The following is a 19661-nucleotide window of genomic DNA, read 5'->3' as shown; positions in this document are numbered from 1 at the left end:
CATTCTCAACTGTCAAGTTACTATTTCCCTATATAATTAGTAATTAATTTGTGTGGAGCTATTTTGAAACTGTATAAGCATCCTATTCCTTATCAAACTTCCACTCACATTTTATCATCCTTTAGGATTCTTGTCTGAATTAATTATCATAAGGATGGTGGCAAATTAATGCTTTTTAATCTCTAACATCCCTTCTATGTTTTATATCACATTTTGTTTAACATTTATCTTCGATCCTATCTATCTATCTATGTAATCTATTTATTATCAGTATTGACTCTTAAATTCTTATTTATTCAGTAAGATATAACCTATTACTATCATTGTTCATTGTGTTGCTCCTGTGGAAGCGCCATTAGTTTTTTTTTTTTTTTTTTTTTTTGAGACGGAGTCTCGCTCTGTCACCCAGGCTGGAGTGCTGTGGCTGGATCTCAGCTCACTGCAAGCTCCGCCTCCCGGGTTCACGCCATTCTCCTGCCTCAGCCTCCCGGGTAGCTGGGACTACAGGCGCCGCCACGTCGCCTGGCTAGTTTTTTGTAGTTTTAGTAGAGACGGGGTTTCACCGTGTTAGCCAGGATGGTCTCGATCTCCTGACCTCGTGATCCACCCGTCTCGGCCTCCCAAAGTGCTGGGATTACAGGCTTGAGCCACCGCGCCCGGCCTGCTCCATTATTTTTTAGCTTTTTATTTCTTTCTTGCACATGATGCTCTAGGGTTATCTTGCACTTTCCCTGTCCCAAATTTAGAACCTACAATTTCTCAAGGAAACCTTTTAGTGAGGGGTGATATTCAGAAACAAGGTATGTTGCTAGGTGTGTTCATTGTTAATGAAGCACCATTGTTTGTAATTCCTCTTCCATGGACAGAGCTAAGAAATATACATATATAAATGTGGGTATAAAGAATACATACCTGTATCTCTCCCTATACCTATATTTATATTTATGTTACAGATAATTATACATTTATACTGATAACTCTAATTCCAATACAACTCTACAGGTTATTCTAATCTTCCCCATTCCCACATTTCTAATTCCTTTTTCCAAAATAAGAAACCTGACTCTCACTGTCATTGATGCATTTGTTCAATCCTAATATGCACAGAAATTAGGTTCAGATATACTAATTTGCCAACTAAGAATACAATTACTCAATAGACTACAAGATTCACTTGGAGTTCTTTTTTGTCTTTTGATTGATTGTATACAGTACATAGTCAAAGTATGGTGTTTAAAAGGTAATGATGTTAATTTTTTTGCTATAGCATAGTTACATTTTCATTTGGAAAAAAATTGATTTCATTTGTTTCCATTTGTATTTCAGTACTTGGTTTTTCTCTCCTTGTTAATTTAAACATATATTTGGTATGCAAAGTATCAATGTTTCCAAAATCCAAACTATGTAAAAACATAAACCCATGGATCCTTCCACCCTATTCAAACACCACTCTCATAGATAATCTACCACACTCTAGTTTGTTCCCTCTGCACTGTTTTGCAAAGCAATGCACATAGATATGTATTTTCATTATCCGCCATATACATGCTTTCCCTTTTCTTATGAAAAAAAAAAAGGATACATCCTATAGTTACTCTTACTCTTTGCTCTTTTTACTTAACCATATTGGAATTTACTCCATATTAGCTTATTCTGCTTTTGTTTATTGTAGTTTAAAGCTGAATATTATTTCAGCATGTATATGTATCATAGATTCTTTCCTCAATGTTAATAGTTTTTAGTTTATCATAAATATTAGGTCTATATGTGAGATATACATTGCAGCTATGTTTCTCTGACTTTTTAATTTGGACTGTTAATCTTCTTACCATGATTTTGTCATACCAAAGTTTTTATGTCAAATTAATTTACATTTCTCTTGTTGTATCAGGAGTTTTGATTCCTATTTAGAAAGTCTTTCCCTATACACAGGCTATGGAAAAATTCACTTTTCTCTTAGACTCAGCATGGTATCATTTTTTGTACATAGATATCTGGTGCATTGGATTTCAATTTTTGATATAGTGTGAAGTCTGGATCAAATATTGCCATTTTTCTAAATATTATCCAGTTGTCCCAGCAGTATTTGTTCCAGGTACTATGCCAGGTTCTGTAATAACAAGATAAACAGGAACCAGTCCCTGTCTTTATGACAAAGACCTTATGGTTTCTAAACAGGAAACAGATATTGTAATAAATAATTGTGATATAGTAAGAAAAATGCTTCAAAAGAGAATGCAGTGATCTCCATTTCAGGTGTAGTGGTCAGGCACAGGCTTACCAATGTGAATATGATCACACTGGATATTGAGAGATAAGCAGAAGTTTCTTAGTCCAGCAAGAGTAGGATGATATTTCTGAGAGAGAGAAGGGCATAGACAAAGCCCAGAGGTTAAAAACAGCAAAATGTGTTCTGAGGGGGTGTAGTGAACATTTGGAAAAGAGTAGGTGGAGAACTGCTGCAGGTGTGCCTAGATTGGTGGCCAGGACCAAATCATAGAGTCCTTATATTCCACACAATGGGAACAGAGATTTTAAACAGTGAAGGATAACACCAGATTTCTAGGTTGTCAGGGCCATGCTCACAGCCCTGTGGAGGGTGCTTGGAAATAACAAGATTAGAAGCATCAGTCTGGCTCATTGGCTGCTTATGATCAGATTTTAGGGATGCAAGTTTGTACAACTGGCACAAAGTTGACCTCGATGAATTACCAAGTGTTAGAAAAAGGCTATGTGCTGAGGTGGGAGAGGAGTTACTGGCCAGGGAGGCTTATCCCTAGGATCTTGTGTTGTTCATGAGGGAAATGAAATTGTGGCTGTTGATTCAAAAGAAAACACAGAGAAGGCTCCATGTCTGCCCTTCATGGGAGTATTGTCATTGATCAATTCATGTGGTTTCATAAGAATTACAGCAATAAAACCTTATATTATACATACACAGATACACACACTCTAATGTACTTCTGCATGCTTCATGCTTCTGGCTCTTGCGTCATGAGACCTCACAAAATGCATAGACATCTGGCACTCAGCTCTGAAGACTTCCAAGCAAATCCTTTCATGGAATTGGCAAAGATTTTGATGGGGGGCATTCTCTATTTCTGCAGGAGAATTTGTAACAGTTTCATCTTTTGATCTGAATTGTTTCAAGATCTGTTTCACAATTCTAGAATTAAACAATCTAAAACTATGGTTCATCCAGGGCCACTCCATATGCCTGTTTTCTACTCTATGTTTTTAACTCATCAGATACCACACATTTGACAGTTTTATTACAGTGGAATTTCATTTTATTTCAGAACTCTAAAGCCAAAAAAAGGTACAACCATTTGAACATAAAATATTTCATGAACACCAGCTATCAGAAAGGTAGTCTGGTGTTACACTAAGGAAGATCAAAAAGAAAACATATGGGTTATTGATGACGTGATGGAGCAACCAACCACACAAGCCCTGAATGGGCTACCTTCGGGCTTTATCAAGAAAGATGAAACGAATGAACAAAAACTCTGGGGTTGATTATGCCATGGTTTTTCTTGCTTCTGTTCCTAGCAGATTAATGTCATCTCTAAGGTTTTACCATATATAACGGTATTAACTGCCATGTAGGGGATGGAAGATGGAATTTTTCTAAAATCAACGAAGTCTTTAAAACTGCCTTAGCCACTGGTACCTGAAGCCACAAAGCCTTACACATGGGCTTCCACTTCACTACTTGAGGTTCCCTGTATGCCGTTTATAAGATGGAAATCTTAAGAAGGAAACTGTAAAAGCTGAAATCAAGTAGTATCATCCGGGACCAACTGCAGGCTCCATGTCTGACCAGCAAAGGAAGTGCTCTCTAAAGAAGGGGTCTCAGGCAGTAAGCAAAGGTCTTGGCCGAGGTTCTCCTTTCCTAAATGCAGGAGAGCAAACCAGGTTTCCTGAACTTTGAGGAGAGCTTATAGGAAGGGCAAGATATATGCATAAAATGGAAGAATTTGAAATGGAAGATATGTCAAATATTTCCTGTGTTTTTTTATGAAAAGTGATAGAAGGAGAAATGGGGACTGGAGACTGGGAAGTCATCTAAACAAGGAGGGTGAAGTTGTCAGAGTCCTGTGTCTAGGAAAAGGGAGAAAGGAGGAGGCAGGGCTGGCAGGTGAAAGTTTGTATCTGAGCTGGGGGCTCCAGGTCACAAGGGGCAAGTCAAGAAACCTGAGTAGTGCATAAAGATTTCTAAACAGAGGCAGATAATTGAAAGAAGCAAGTTGCAGGATCATTGGCAGGTGGAGCTGAAGAGAGAACACAGGGTGGCCTGTGCTGGGGTGGGGAGAACCTTCAAAGAACCAGGGATGCCCTCCCCTCATCCAAGGCTACACCTAGCCTCATGTCTTCTTCACTTTCCTGGCCCCACGCAGCCACCTGGCCATGACACCCAGCAGCTTCCCACAAAGCCACACAGTGCCCAGAGTGAGCCCCAGCAGAAACACAAAGACGTCGATGAGGTACTGCTCATGCCAAGGCTGCTGGAAGGCATAGGGCTTGAGGTGCGCCGCCCCCCGAGTCTGGAGGATGTGGTCAATCCAGCCCACCAGTCGCTGTGTGGGGCTCAGGGGCTGAGAGCGCAGGATGACACTAGCTGCCGCCACTGCTGACTTGTACCTGTTGGCAGAGACAGAGAGGGTGTGTTACTGACATAGCCTCACAAGTCTTAGAGACTTTGTGTTGTGTGAGCACACACACAAGCATACAAACACTTTTCTAACACATGCAACAAGGCTGGGCTGCAAAGAAAATTTGTTGTCATGGCCTTGCCACTGTCTTGCTGAATCCTCTTGAAAAGTTCAATAGAAGCACCCACATACAAAGATCAATGATTAATTCTAAAAGTGTTAAGCTGTCCATATCCCCAGGATGCTTATGGTATACTAAAAGAACTAGTCCATATCCCCAGTTCTAGTCCATATCCCCAGGATGTCCATATCCCTAGGATGCTTATGGTATACTAAAGGAAAAAATACCATATATATGACCATATATGAGAGAATATATACCTGATTCAGGGTTTGTGTTCCTGAAGCCATAAGAAGATATTCAGTCCTTCTTGATTATAAGATCATTGGCTGGATGGGCAGTAATCAAGAAGGTCACTATGCCACTTTTATTTCCTCACTTAACTGAAATCCATGGAAACTTATTTTGTGGCAGGCTCTGCAGTAAGCACTGGGAACATAGTTGAAAAAAAAGAGAGACACACTGCTGTACTTATGAAGCTGACTCTCTACTCTCTTGTGTTGGGGGCCAGACAATTACTAAAAACATAAATAAATGGAGTCATTACAAATCTTGAAAAGTGTTATGAAGGAAATAATATATTATGATTGGGCTGAGTGAGAGAGGAGGCTAGTTAGGATTGTCAAAGACACAACCCTCTCTGTGGAGGAAACATTGGAGAAGAGACCCGAATGTCATGAAGGAGCCAGTCCTGTAAAGAGAAGGGAAGGGTGTTCTAGGGAGCAACACAGACAAAGAAGCCAGAGGTGAAAAGAGCAGGCACACTGGGGAAACACAAAAAGAAACACCCTGCTTCAGCTAGAATTCCACTAGAGGGACTCCCAGATAAATTCTCAGTATCTAACCTAAATTAGTCTTCCTAGAGACTTACTAGAGAAAACAGGTGGACTGTTAGCATCACACATATATTATTCCATGTCACAGAAGTTTCAGCTATTATTGTGAAAAATACAGAGTATCCCTTGTGTTTTCTATCTTCATTCAGCCTTAGTGACCACATGCTCAGAGAGCCACATACCTCTTGTCTTCTATGACTTGTTTCAACGTAAGTGTCAGTGTGTCAGCTGTGACCTGATTCAACTGGATAGAGACACCATAATTTTTGGCTACTACTCGGACCATGTTTCCATGCTGGTCTCCATTGACTGGCAGTCCAACCATGGGCACACCATGCCAGATGGCCTCCATTACGCTGTTCTGCCCGCCATGAGTGACAAAAAGACGGATGCTGGGGTGAGCTGTGGCAAATAAGAAAGAGAGTGGAACACTTCAGGATGAAAAATTTTGGAATACCAGGTAAAGCAGAAAAGTCAGAGGAAACACCAATGAAATCAAGGTCTGCTGAGAAAATGAATTCACTCATTTTGCTTGGGAAATGTGCACTTAAGCGTGCACATTCCAGGAAACAAGATTCCAGCCTCCCTTTCTGTAGATTCCTCACCTCAGTCCCAACCCATCTAAGGCTCTGAATACAGGGAAAGCTGTAGAGAAGAATGATAAGCAAGGCATATTTCTCCATCCATGCGGCCATCCTTCTCTCTTCACCTCATCTCTCCCTTTACTTCCTGCTCTCTGTTCCTTCATAGTACCTACACTGTATGTGCTATTTTCTCCATTTGAAGAGTGCTGTGAAAGCAAGGAATAATAAACCATACACTTCTACTTCCATATTTCTAGTTCCTGTCTGCCTGCCCCACCCTTATTTAGAGCAAGCTAGTGACTTTTGATAATGTAGAGTTAAATCTGTGTTTCTCAACAGAAACGTGGATTCTATTCTACTTGTGTTCCTTTGAAAATGAAAAGATTTTTCCTTGCCCCATGTCTTATAAATTAAATATACAGAAACCTGTACCTTAAATTACCAAGTTGACTTTGAGCCATAAACTTGGTTATGAACCTCTGATCCAGTCACTGAGGATGTCAGTGAGAGATCTCCAAAAAGTATCACAAGGACAATAAAACCTATTGAAGTGTAAGGAACTCTGTTACCAAATGACTCAATACCTGACTATGTGATTACTCACCTTGGCACTAATATCGTGGCACATCCTTCAAACAATGTTAGAATCAATGTTGTGAATGCATGAGTCCTTCACTTCCTTAGTAGATAAAGAAGATGTATTTATATAGATACATGTGCATTTGTGTAATGGCACATTCATTGCTAAACAGGTGGTCAGGAGGCCACAGAACAGGGGCAACATACCCCTAGATATATGCTCTTGGAGTTTACACATTGTCTTAGATTGTGTTGGGGTGACGCTGTTCAGTGTCAAATGTAGTAGGGTCAAGGGAACATGACCACATATCACCTCTGGTTGGAAACTTCAGGCCTCTCTTGGGTTAGAAACAAAAAGAGGAAATGACTGTTTTCACCACTTTTGAAGTACAGCCTAATTCCCAAAGAATTCCAGCTAGCTGTTCTTTTTCTGCCCTCTGAGCGTTACCTCTACCTATGAGTAGCTACTTCCTAGGCTGGTACAAATGCCCAGCTAGAGGTCAGAACACCAATGAGCCCCAAAGACAGGTCAATTGAAAGAGAAGAGCAGACCTCAGCAGTCCTTACCCAGGAGGTCACTCTGAGGAAGCCAGTCCACGATTTTCACATTTGTGGCCAAACGAACATCTTTGGGCCAATGAGAACTCTGACATTTCCATATTACCCCTTGAGGGAGGTGGGAAAAGGCACTGTGCATCTTCTTGAGGACTTCCTGGGACTGATGGGTGTTCAATGTGGAGCCAAAGGCCACAAGGACAAACCCAGCATCCCCAAAGTTGGCAATGAAGTTCTCCAAGTCCTAGAGAGAGATGACAAAAGAAAGGAGGTGACAAAATTGTTTGAGAAAGCCTAAGTGGCCATGAAATGAAACCCAGTCTATTTACTAAACACACCCTCCCATCAGTGCCTTGTCTTCACTCTCCTGAAGCTATTATTATGGCTCCTGGCAGAGCTCAGTGTCTGCTGCACTGTGCTCATATTCTGTCTGGATGACCTAGAAGTCATTTTTCTGATACCTGAGGACACTTTTTTGCATATAAATTATAAATTTGTGATTTTTTAAAGTTTTTTTCCTGTTATTGATGTCTAGCTCATCCTATTGTGATCACAGAAAATGCTTTGATGAGTTCAATCTTCTGAAATGTATTGAGATTTATATTGTAGCCTAACATATGGACTATCTTGGGAATATTCTGTGTGCATTTGAGAAGACAGTGTAGTCTGCTGTTGTTGGGTGGAGTATTCTCTAATTTTTTATTAGGTCCAATTGGTTTATGATGGTGTTCAAGATAACTATTTATTTATTGATCATTTGTGTAGATAATCTTTCCATTACTAAAAATGGGGTATTGAAGTCCCAAGCTATTGCTGTAGTAATGTCTATTTCTTCCTCAATTCCATCAATTCTTGTTTCACATATTTTGGTGCTCTGTTGTTTGGTGCATATATATTTACAGCTCTTATATATTGTTGATGATATTTCATATATATTTTAAATGATACTTATAATTATGTTATTGCAAACATAAAATTTTATATTATGTAATGTCTTTGTCTCTTGTAAATATTTTTGACATACACTCTATTTTGTCTGATATTTGCATAGCTACCCAGCCTATTTTGGTCCTCAGGTAATTCTTAAGAAAGATTATGATCTAATGCCCTAAAACTTAGCTTTAGCACTGTTTCATCAATTATTACTTCGAAACATTTCTTCAGACTTTTCCTCTCTCAGCATTTTTGTGACTGTCTCTAGTTCTGAGCCCCTCATTCTACTGGGTCATTCTGTGGGATAACTTGATTCCATCCAGCATAACACTGCCTGAACTGCCATTTCAATTAACAAACTGAAAACAGCTTTTTTGTTCTTGTAATTATAAAATCATAATATAAAATCAAAAGAAGCAGAGCAATAATGTTAATCAGAAGCCACATGCCCTTGTTCTTTCAGGGAAACATTTGAAAATCAACTGGAGACTGACACAAATAACTCCGTAGAGTTTTGAAAACCAGTCAAACATACATAGCAAGAAACCGAATGCCCAATCAAGAAAAAGTCACTTTCAAACAGTATAAATTTCTAATCCATTTTATTTACCTTTGCCCTGGAGTGGCAGACCACAGTCCAGAGGCAAAAGCTCAATTGTGCATTCCCTCCCTCAGCTGGAAGGAGCAGAATAGAAACTATTTACAACATTCTAACCTGTCTGTTGGCTACTTAGTGACTGGTTTGTCTCACCTGATTCAGAGCTCACATTGGGAATGGTGAGATAGCTCAGATTTCAAGCTGACAGAAGCCATAGAAAGCAGTGGTAGGTAGCATGACGTATGAAAGCTTCAGGGATACTGCAGACCTATGAAGGCTTGGGTCAAGAGGTTATGGGCAGAAGAATATAATAGAACATCTAAAGTCCAAGAAGAGTCTGGGCGAGGTTCATTGGGAAATTAAGGCATTCAAAAACAGTTGAGCATACAAAAACAGTTGAGAACTGGGGGAAGAAAAGCACATACAAAGGTCCAGATGAGACACATAACCAAAAAAAACACCTGAGAAGACCTTAATCTTGATAAAAACACTCAAAACATGCTCTTCCATGCCAGACTGCAAAGACTGACGGAAGTAACTAATTGTTCAAATGTCTAATTTTCAACAAAAGATCACAAGGCATGCAAAGAAATAGTCAAAACGCATAATTTTAAAAAACAAAATAAATCTCCAGAAACCCTCCCTGAAGAAACACAGGCATTGGACTTACTACACAAATATTTTTAAAGAAACTGTCTTAAATATGCCCAAGGAGCTCATGGAAAACATGGAAAAAACCAAAGTAAAGAAGAAAATCAATATTTAAACACATTTAGAATATCAACAAAGAGAAAGCTTTTAATTTAAAAAAGGGGAAATTTTTGGAGCTGAAATATGAAATAATCAAATTGAATTTTTTTCTGGAGAGTTTCAATAGGTAACTCAAACGGGCAAAAGAAATAATCAGTGAACTTGAAAACAAATTATTTGAAATTGTCAACTCTGAGAAAGAAAAAGAAAAAAGAATGAACAAAATGTAAGGGACAACAGGACATCATCATGTGGATCAATATATGCACTATGAGAGAAAATGAAAGGGAAAGAAAGGCTATTTGAAGAAATAATGGCAGATAACATGATTCTATATATTGAAAACCTTAAAGATAACATACACACATACTAAAAATCAAAAATCTGTTAGAACTAATAAACAAATTCAGCAAAATCGAAGGGAAAAAAATCAAGTCTCTAAAGTCAGCTGCATTTCTATACATTAACAATGAACAATTCCAAAAAGAAATTAGGAAAGCAATTTCATCAACAATAACATCAGAGAGAATGAAATAAACTTAACCAAGGAGGTAAAAGATTGTACACTGAAAACATCAAAATTTTGCTTAAAGAAATTAAAGACATCCACAAAAAATGGAAAGGCATCCTGGCTTCATGAATTGGGACACTTATTAAGATGTCAAACATGTACAATCCAAAGGGATGTACATATTCTATACAAATCCTATCAAAATCCCAATAACTTCTTTTGCAACAGAAAAATCATTCTAAAATGTATAAGAACTATCAAGAACCCTAAATAGTCAAAACAATATTGAAAAAGAGCAGAGAAGGAGTTCTCACACTTGCTGATTTCAAAACATATTACAAAGTTACAGTAATCCCAGTAGTGCAGTACTGCCATAAAGATAGACACATGGACCAGTGGAATAGAAGAGAGAGCCCAGAAATAGACTTTTGCATTATGGTCAAAAAAATTTTGATGACAGCGAAATGGGAAAGTTCCCTCGCAGGATATGTGACAAGGGTGTACCTTGTCAGTTTGGCCGCAGCCTCCGCTGCTGCTCAAACTCCTTATGGTAGGGGGAGCATGCACATGGGCAGGTGCAGGAGCCTGGGTGAGTGCTCTGGGGCTCCAGCCCCACAGCAGTGTATAAGGGTGGGTGCCTGCAACTCCTAAAGCCCAAGTGAGCATGGTGTGTGTTACAGTGCACTCTTTTAGCTTTGCTATCCTCAGACGGCTTAAGTGTTAACCAGCCCAATGCCCTCTTGGTACCCAGGTTCTTCTCAGGCATCCAGGAAGAACCAGGTCACACATGGACTTGAGGATAGTGAATGTGGGGGTTTTATTGAATGGTGAAGGTGGGATGGATGGGGAGCTGGAAAGGAGATGGAATGGGAAGATGGTCTTCCTGGAGTTCAGCCGTCCAGTGGCCAATTTCCTCTCCAATCGCCCCTAGCTGAAAGTGTCTTCTCTTCCAGTCTCCCATCTCATCACTGGGATCCCATCCAGGGTCATTTACTGGTACTGCTTCTCTTCCAGTTGGATAAAGTTTGCCCCCTTTCCTGATACTATATGTGAAACAAAGTTCATCACCAAATCTCTCAGCTACTTGCAGAGCAGACTGCTTCTCAGTGTTCCATCAGGATCTGATTCAAAAGTAACACAATATCTCTCCAAGAGAGTTCAAATACTTGGGTTAAATTCTGGAAAGCCTCTATATATCTGTCAGGGTCATGCAAAAGCTTGTCAAAATCCCCCTTAATTTACTTTAAGTCCTGTAGGGGGAAGGGGATCTGGACCTTACTGGGGCCAAATTCACCAGGCATCCGTTGGAAGGGCAGGAGTGAGACTGCGGCTTGTCTAGGGTGAGGATTTCTAGGATTAGGCAAGCGAGAGGTTGAAGCTGGATAGGGAGGTTGAGGTGGACCCAGAGGAGCAGAGCTGGAGGGAGCTGGCTGCCTCTGTTGGGAGTGCCTCTGGGATTTGTTTCTTTAGTTCCCTGGAATTGCCCTTTGCAGCCTCTCCTGAAATGACAAGCAGGAGGGCTGGATCAATCCTACACTGTCAGCAAGGGTCTAGATTTCCCTGTATGGTATAGAAAACCTGCACATATGGGGCCTCAGACCATTTGTCCTCATGTCTACAGAAAAGGTCCAGCTGCCAGATGGTATCAAAATGAATGGTTCCTTCCTGAGACCAAGTCAGTCCTTCATAATTTGGCCAAACCTTTGTTTTGAGGGCTATGAGGTGCTTTTCCTCCAGATTCTGAGGGTCAAAGCAGTCTCAGTGGTTCAAGATACACTCCAGAGGAGAATAAGCTGGGGGTGGTGAAGAGAGCTGGTTGCCCATTCTGAAAGACAGGGAAATAGAGGCGTCCCTCATTTCCCTTCCTTCTTTCAACGAAAACTCAGGGTGTGAGGGAGAGAGAAAGCAAGGGACTTTCTCTTCCATCTGTTGTCCCTGAGTCCTGGCAACCTCATGGATGCCACCCACAGGTGCCATTGTGGTCTGCACCCATGAAGCCAGGTGGGACTAGAGAATAGGAATTATCTCCCCTCACCTATGCCTCTATTTCCCCTGCTGTTGAAAACCTTTGAGTTCCCTGGGCCTCATTTATGCCATGGAGCATAGCCTCCCTCCATGAAGTGGGGGTTTAGTCACCAGGAATTGGTCCTGCCCATTTACATTGTGCCTGTTGCCTGACTTTTGATCCCTCAAATCGGGTTTTCCTTTCTAGGGCCTCAGTCTGAAACCTGGAATTGAGTTTGGGACAAAAACAGATTTCAGGGGCTGCATGTGTCTGCTCAGATTGTCTCAAATGGGGCCCTGCCGAATTTGCAGTTATCAGCCAGCAGGGGTCGCTCCTCCATTATTTTCTCTATCAGAAGCAGCGTGCTGGGAAAAGGAACCCTCTCGCTTAGAAAATCAAAAAAAGAAAAGAAAGAAAAACACAGTTTAAGGGGCAAAAGGGGGAGGTCCTGGGGAACGAACCTCTTGCTCTGTGCAAATAGGTTCCTTTAATCACTATAGTCTTCCCCCAGTTCAGGCCAGGGTGAACTCCTTGGCCAGGGGAGGAAAAAGTCCCACTGGGAGGCGCTGGCCAGCTGGTTCATGGGGCCACAATGGCAGCCCCACTTTTTTCCCACCCCTTGTAGCTGTTGGGAATGGCTTGTTCATGCTGTGGACACAGCCAGGTACCGAGGTGGGAAGGCAGGGGATAAGGAGGGGAGGTGCTGTGCACTGCTCATGCCTGTAGTTGTCGGAATGTGGGGTGGGGATGGCACCTCTAAGAAAAAATGGAAACCACTTTATTCTGAATCGCATCTTTGATGGCTGAGCCAAATGCTCATTCTATTTAACATATTGTTTAATCCACAGGAAGTTTCAATTTGAGAAGATAAAAAAAAGTTCTGGAGACAGATGGTAATGATAGCTATACAACAATATAAGTGTACTCAATGCCACTGAAGCATACCCTTAAAAATAGTTAAAGTGGTATATTTTATATTATAGAGATTTGACCGCAATTAAAATAATCAAAAAGAGAAAAAATATTTGAAAATAAGCATCTGTTATCTCATAATCTCAACTCCCATTATTCTCTTCTTAACAATTTCCACAACGGCCCCAATGCCAAGACCTGACCCACCCTCCCGGTAGCTAAGACCTCAGCTAAATCCCCATGGTTTTATTCATGCAAATGAATCTTTTACTACACTAATCTAGCCAGCGTCACCCAGAGAACCTAGTGTTATGGCCATCTCACTTGCACCTCCACACGTTAGGTCCCCTGCTCCCTGACCTGGGGTGCTTTCCCTCCCAGCTCCATTCCTAAATACACCTACCACCAATGCAAAGCCCATCTCGTCCATAGATCATTCCCCAACTCTTCCTGCTTACTCAATATAAGATCAGAGGAGGAAGAATAGTCACTTTGGTACCTGGAAAGTCCAGGCCAAATCCAGGGTCTTGGGGCCTCTGCACTACACAGTGGTGGGAGGTCACCTACATCACCTGTGCTTCTGTCCTCCTCCATTAATAAAAATGAAGATGACCATACCTTCCTATAGAGGGCAAGATACTAAATATGATGACTTCTGTAAAATGGGAACCCAGTGCTCAGAGGCAACAGGCAGCCAACTCATTTGAGTTCTCCTTTTGAAAACCTTCTATAGCAGTGATTCTGAGTCTGCGCTGTGCATTTGAATCACCCGGCAGCATTTACAAATTACAATAGCAGGGGCCCACTCCAGACAAATCAAGTCAGAAAGTCTAGGTGGAGCCAGGAACCAGGGCTCTACAGGCAGGGAACACTGGAGATACCACTGTCAGTTCTTGCTGTCAGTCCCATGCAGTCCCACCCTGCTTACTCTGAATCCACAGTGTTGTCTGTTTCACTGTGAGTAGCTCATCTCCTTAACAATTATTTCATGTAATGGGCACTAACTACATATTTATTTTACACATAATCACACAAAATAAAAATTAAAATGACAACTTTAATTGAAGGGTTCATCTCACTGATTCTAAATCCAGGGCATGGTAAGAGAAGAGCCAATTTAAGGAAATCTTCTATCTCAGGATCCTGCAAGGCCTGACACTGTACTTGCCAAACTCTGAAAGTCAGCACTTCCTTTAAGAACATGCGCTAGGTGCCTCCCTTGCCAATCCCTACTTCAACTTCAGGAATCCACTGGCAGGTGGCAGCCACCAACTATGCACCCAAGGACTCTATGTGAACCCCAAACTGAATGCTGAGGGTTTACTTACTTGTGGTACTGGTTTAATAGGTTTTTCCATCAAGCCTCCAACATAAACAGTGTTGGGAAGCAGGGGCCGGGCAAAATCAAAGGCAAAATCAGAGTTAACAAACCACAACTCTGCTTTCAGTAGAAGATGAGACAAAACTGGCCTAGAGCCTTCTGGGAAATGCTCCTTGATGGTGTTGTCAAATGTAGACAGCAAGTCCCATTGGTTTCTGGAGAAACTAAAGAACATCAGAAGATTCTTCACTCGGCCCCAGAAGTCCATGTGATCAGTCAACAAGGAATGGAATACTGGAACATAAGACAAGGGGCTTGGTAGCCCAAATTCCAAAGAGCCGAGTCTGGTGGGAAGAATGGCCACAAATGGTTTCACAAGCTTCTCAGCAATCAGGAAAGAACAGAAATCAAATGCTTCAACAAATATCAGATCAAAGTTCTCATTCTTTAAGGAATCCATTATATCCTTTCTGCTTAGCAAATAATGACATTGAATCCCAAATATTTCCATTAACTTTAGAATGCCTTCAAATTCGTCTCTGTAATAAAGAAAATAAATAATAAATATTTGGGAAAGTATAATTTTACAGCATTTGGGAGAATGTTGGACTCAAAAAAAATTTCAGGTATGTAAGAATATAACCAGTATCCATCCACCCATTCTACAATGTTTCAACAAATACTCTCAGCTCTGGTCACTCTGGTCCAGATACTTCTGCTCTCTAAAATGTCCCCACTTGCTCCCATCCTATTTCCTCCCCTGACCCAATTCCCATCCACCATCAATGCCAATTCAACGTCCTTCTACTCTGGGAGCCAACTCTGACTATAGCAGGTCTCAGAGTTCTATGTCTCCTTTATAAATCCTGCGATGCTCTGTTAACCCTCATTTATATACTTTTTGTGAGTGACTATCTTTTCTCCAGAAATCTATGTAAGTAATTTGACAGGCTCCTTAACTATTGATGATGTAGTCTTTTTAAAAAATACTGTGTATCTTGCATGTGACACATTGTCTTGTGCAGTGAACTTTTTGATCACAATATTAGAATCCAAAATCTCAGCTGAAATGAGATTCGTCTTCCTAGCCTAGGAGTTAAGTAGTAAAAAACAAATAAAAATGAAAGCCTGGTTTGAAGTTTATCAGTCTTTTCACTTCATGCTGCCTGGAACATTCATATAAAATAATGCTAAAGTTTTACTGACACCTAGTTAAGACTCTTGCCTATGTCACTATTCCAGAAGCTACTGCCCTTCAATGTCTTCCCATCATTGCTTGCATAGAAAACGATCCTGTTTGTATAGAATCCAGAAGAATAGATGAAGAAGTTCCCGAGCAGTGGTAATAGGTACAGGTGCTCTGGAGACCACAGACCTCCTAATCACATAAAGAAAGGAAGAAGCAACAGCCCAGCAAGCCTGTCACTTCACATAAAGAAGGCCTGCAGGTTTAGAACTCATGAGTGATATGCAGATCTCTACCTGTTCTTAAGAATCAACTTTAAATTACAACAATGATGATTCTCTGAAATTATCCACTATTTCATTTTTTAAAAGATTTTACATAAAGAATGATTTTTAAATATTGTGGATAAATTCAATGTATACAGTATAAACAAACTTCTCAAAAGTATAACATTAATCATATTTCAAGTAAATAAATTGAAAAAAATCACAAGAAGGCACTGATCCCAGTAACTTAGACAATATTTAAAATGTATCTGGAGCCTGTCTTCAAAGAAATCAAGCTGGAAGAAAAGAGACAAGACATATACTTTAAAAATACATAACAACACAAGATGCCATAGACTAAGTATCAAATGAGTGCTATATACCAGATCTATGGAGGAGAGCATGTGGTCTTCCAGTCTGAGTGAGGAAGCAAGCTTTATGGAATAATTAGATTTGAGCACCACCTTGACTACTGAGTAGAATTTTCAAGGAAAGCAAAGAGGATGAAGCCACTATAATTAACTAAGAATGGCATGGATTTGTGTTTCTCCTCTTTTATGTGGCAGATGAAGGAGATTCCTTGTGTTCTAGGTGAGGGCAAAAAGTCTCAGGCTCATCTCTCATTGTGTACGATCCAGGTATTTGATTATCTTTAAGGAGTTTAAAAGGTGAAGGTTCAAGGTGTGAAAAATCAATGTTCATAAGAGTTTTCTCCACTGGTGAATTTATGAGAGGACAAAGGAGGGAAAATACGTGAGAACAGGTGTTTCTTTTTTCTTGACAAACAAAAGAGTTGAAGATCCTAGCTTCTTTATTGGGGAGAATGCATACAAAGATTATACATGGAGTGTTGTAAGGAAGGCTTAGAGGAGCAATCTCCTGCTTTCTATAGAACCTTTATGGTAGAAGAAGGACAATATAGACTCAATTGTTGGGAATGCAAACCTTGTCTACTCTATCCACCCAACCACCCACCTGTCCTCTATTTCTCCATCCCCTCATTTATCCAAACATTCATCCATCTATCCATCATCCACTCACATATCATCTATTCCTCCATCTATCCATCACCCACCCATCCATTTCTCTAAAACTCACTCCAAATATCATGCATCTCTCTATTCATTTGTATTACTAAAATAGTGACTCTTTGCTTCATAGAATAAAAAGAAGTTACCTGCCATCCAATGCTGTTTCTATGTAGCTATTGAAATGCTTCGTCATTCTTTTTTGATAATCTTCAGGTAAAACCACCTGATAACTTGGTATGATTTTCTTCCTCTTTAATTTCTAAGAAAACACAAATTGGTTAAAAAGGTAAATATATCATACAACATAGATTAACATTAGCATGATGATATTAAAGTTTTATTCTATTAATTTTACATTTATGGAAATGCTTACTTGTAAAGTTTTATGTTGATTTGGTTTTGTTTTTCTTTTTCATTCATTCTATTGCACAACCTGATAATGTTGAGACTTTATCATTATCCAGGCACTTTTATTCAATTTAAAGTTATAAAAGTTTCCACTTAAAGTTTTCATTTAAAGGAACAGCTATTACACTTATAGATGAGACAATAGAGAGTAACGCAGTGTGAGGAAATTTGTCTCCTTTGCACACATAATGAGCTGTAGGGCTTGTTTTTAAATATAGGTCAGATTGATTTCAGAGCCCATACTCTCTTCTCTTTCAGAAAAATTCATTTTCATTATTTAAAATGGTACCTACAAATAGGTTTTCATTAAGTCAAAAAGTTCTAAAGGGCAAAATTAAAAAATGGTAGTTCCCTTCACTATACTTACCAGTCCCACCCCTCCCCCATCACCCTTGTGTAATAAGAAGTCTGACTCCATTCTTGGAGTTTGACTGCTGACTCCTTTCCAGCCCCAGCTCCTACTTCACTTTCTGTGCCTCATCTGGGCAAACTAAGAAGAAAACTTCAACTCATTCTCCCTTGTTACTAATGAGAACTTCAAACCCAGCAAGCCAGGCCAAAGTGGGAAAATCCTCATCTCAATTCAAGTTTCAATCAGAAGTTTCAATAATTTGCATTGTGAGACAGGAATGACAAATTGGGACCCTCTTTTCAGTAGCCCTGGGTCATGTGTCTCAAACCAAAGCTATCTCTATGACTCAGATGGAATTGCGTTTCTCAATTACAGCATGAGCTGTGGCTGACACTAGATCAGTTGAATAACTCTTACCCTATGAGCACTGGTTATGTGTCCCAATCAGATATTACCTCCCACACACACATCATTGTAAAGAGCACTCAGGGTTAAGACTGACATCAGTGCAATATATGATCCCACCAAATGGTGTGAAGAATGGCAGTCATTGCATGGCATGGTCACATCCACAATCCTAAAAATAGATGGTCCACTGGGACCTCAGAAAATGTATTTGCTTCTATTGCTGATTATATCTCTGTAGCTAAAAATGCTCCAGATGAACAGAGTTATCAGGAAAAGCACCCATGACAATATGTACAGCCAAAGAGTTCTTTCAAACCCGATTTAAGCCTTGGGTCTCTCAAACTTACCAGAAAGAAGGTCTATAACCTTGCTGATACTCACTGGAACTCTCTCAGAAAGAAACTTACAAAGATGAGCATGTTAGAAAGGACACCCACCCACCACCACAAAAGTACACCTGAGAACAACCAAAAAGAGAAAGAGAGAATTAGGTTAGCCAGAAGGGGTGAGGAGGGGAACAGGTGGGATGCAAGAACAAAAACTAAAACAAAGGTCTACAACTTAACCTTTTGGAAATCTAACATTTATTTTACAGAAAATTAAAGGACACTGATTAGCTGTTTTCTCTCTACATTATAAGTTCTAGGTTAACATCAGATTGAATACACCCATGCAAACCATAATAACCTTAATCAACAATGGGGCAAAAGTTACAGGTATATCAGAATATTTCACTAAATTTAAGTAATATCACTTCTGTACTTTTAAGGAGTTATCCGATATAATATAGAGGGCAAATATATATGCCCCATCTTAAGCATTGGTACCAAATGCCTGTATTAGTCTGTTTTCATGCTACTGATAAAGACCTATGTTGCAGGAAGTCAGGGACCCCGAACGGAGGGACCGGCTGAAGCCACGGCAGAAGAACATAAATTGTGAAGATTTCATGGACATTTATTAGTTCCCCAAATTAATACTTTTATAATTTCTTACACCTGTCTTTACTGTAATCTCTGAGCATAAATTTTGAAGATTTCATGGACACTTATCACTTCCCCAGTGAATATCCTTGTGATTTCTTATGCATGTCTTTACTTTAATCTCTTAATCCCGTCATCTTCTTTGTAAGCTGAGGAGGATGAATGTCACCTCAGGACCCTGTGATTGTGTCAACTGCACAAATTGTTTGTAGAGCATGTGTGTTTGAATATGAAATCTGGGCATGTTTAAAAAAGAACAGGATAACAGCGATGTTTAGGGAACAAGAGAGGTAACTTTGAACTGGCCGCCAGTGAGCTGGACGGAAACAGAGCTATATTCCTCCTCTTTCATAAGCAAATAGGAGAAATATCGCTGAATTCTTTTTCTCAGCAAGGAACATCCCTGAGAAAGAGAATGCGCCCTGAAGGTAGGCCTATAGACGGCCCCTTTTTAAGGCGTCCCGTCTTTTATGGTCGAAGCCGATGGGATGAAATAAGCCCCGGTCTCCTATAGTGCTCCCAGGCTTATCAGGTGGACAAAAATTCGCATCTAATAAATTTTAGTCAGACAGGTTATCTGCTCTCAAACCCTGTTTCCTGATAAGAGGTTATCAAAGACAATGCGTGCCCAAAACTTCATTAGCAATTTTAATTTTACCTCATCCAG

At 40.1% G+C, this 19661-nt stretch overlaps 1 protein-coding gene across 1 annotated transcript in view; it reads right to left on the bottom strand.

The window, feature by feature from the left end:
* Positions 1 to 3257: 3257 nt before the first annotated feature.
* Positions 3258 to 19661, bottom strand: part of LOC108535055 (UDP-glucuronosyltransferase 3A1-like) — a 46290-nt gene continuing 29886 nt past the window's right edge. The window contains 7 exon segments of the mRNA XM_017880727.1: positions 3258 to 4644; positions 5795 to 6014; positions 7343 to 7574; positions 14368 to 14899; positions 16990 to 17059; positions 17062 to 17087; positions 18573 to 18588. Coding sequence (XP_017736216.1) covers positions 4368 to 4644; positions 5795 to 6014; positions 7343 to 7574; positions 14368 to 14899; positions 16990 to 17059; positions 17062 to 17087; positions 18573 to 18588 — 1373 coding nt within the window. The 3' untranslated portion in view covers positions 3258 to 4367.

This window comes from Rhinopithecus bieti, unplaced genomic scaffold (assembly GCF_001698545.2).
Source record: "Rhinopithecus bieti isolate Rb0 unplaced genomic scaffold, ASM169854v2 scaffold_11966, whole genome shotgun sequence".
In the NCBI taxonomy this organism is placed as follows: Eukaryota; Metazoa; Chordata; class Mammalia; order Primates; family Cercopithecidae; genus Rhinopithecus; species Rhinopithecus bieti.
Note: the sequence above shows the minus strand (reverse complement) of the source record. Positions and strands in the feature narration are given on the sequence as shown.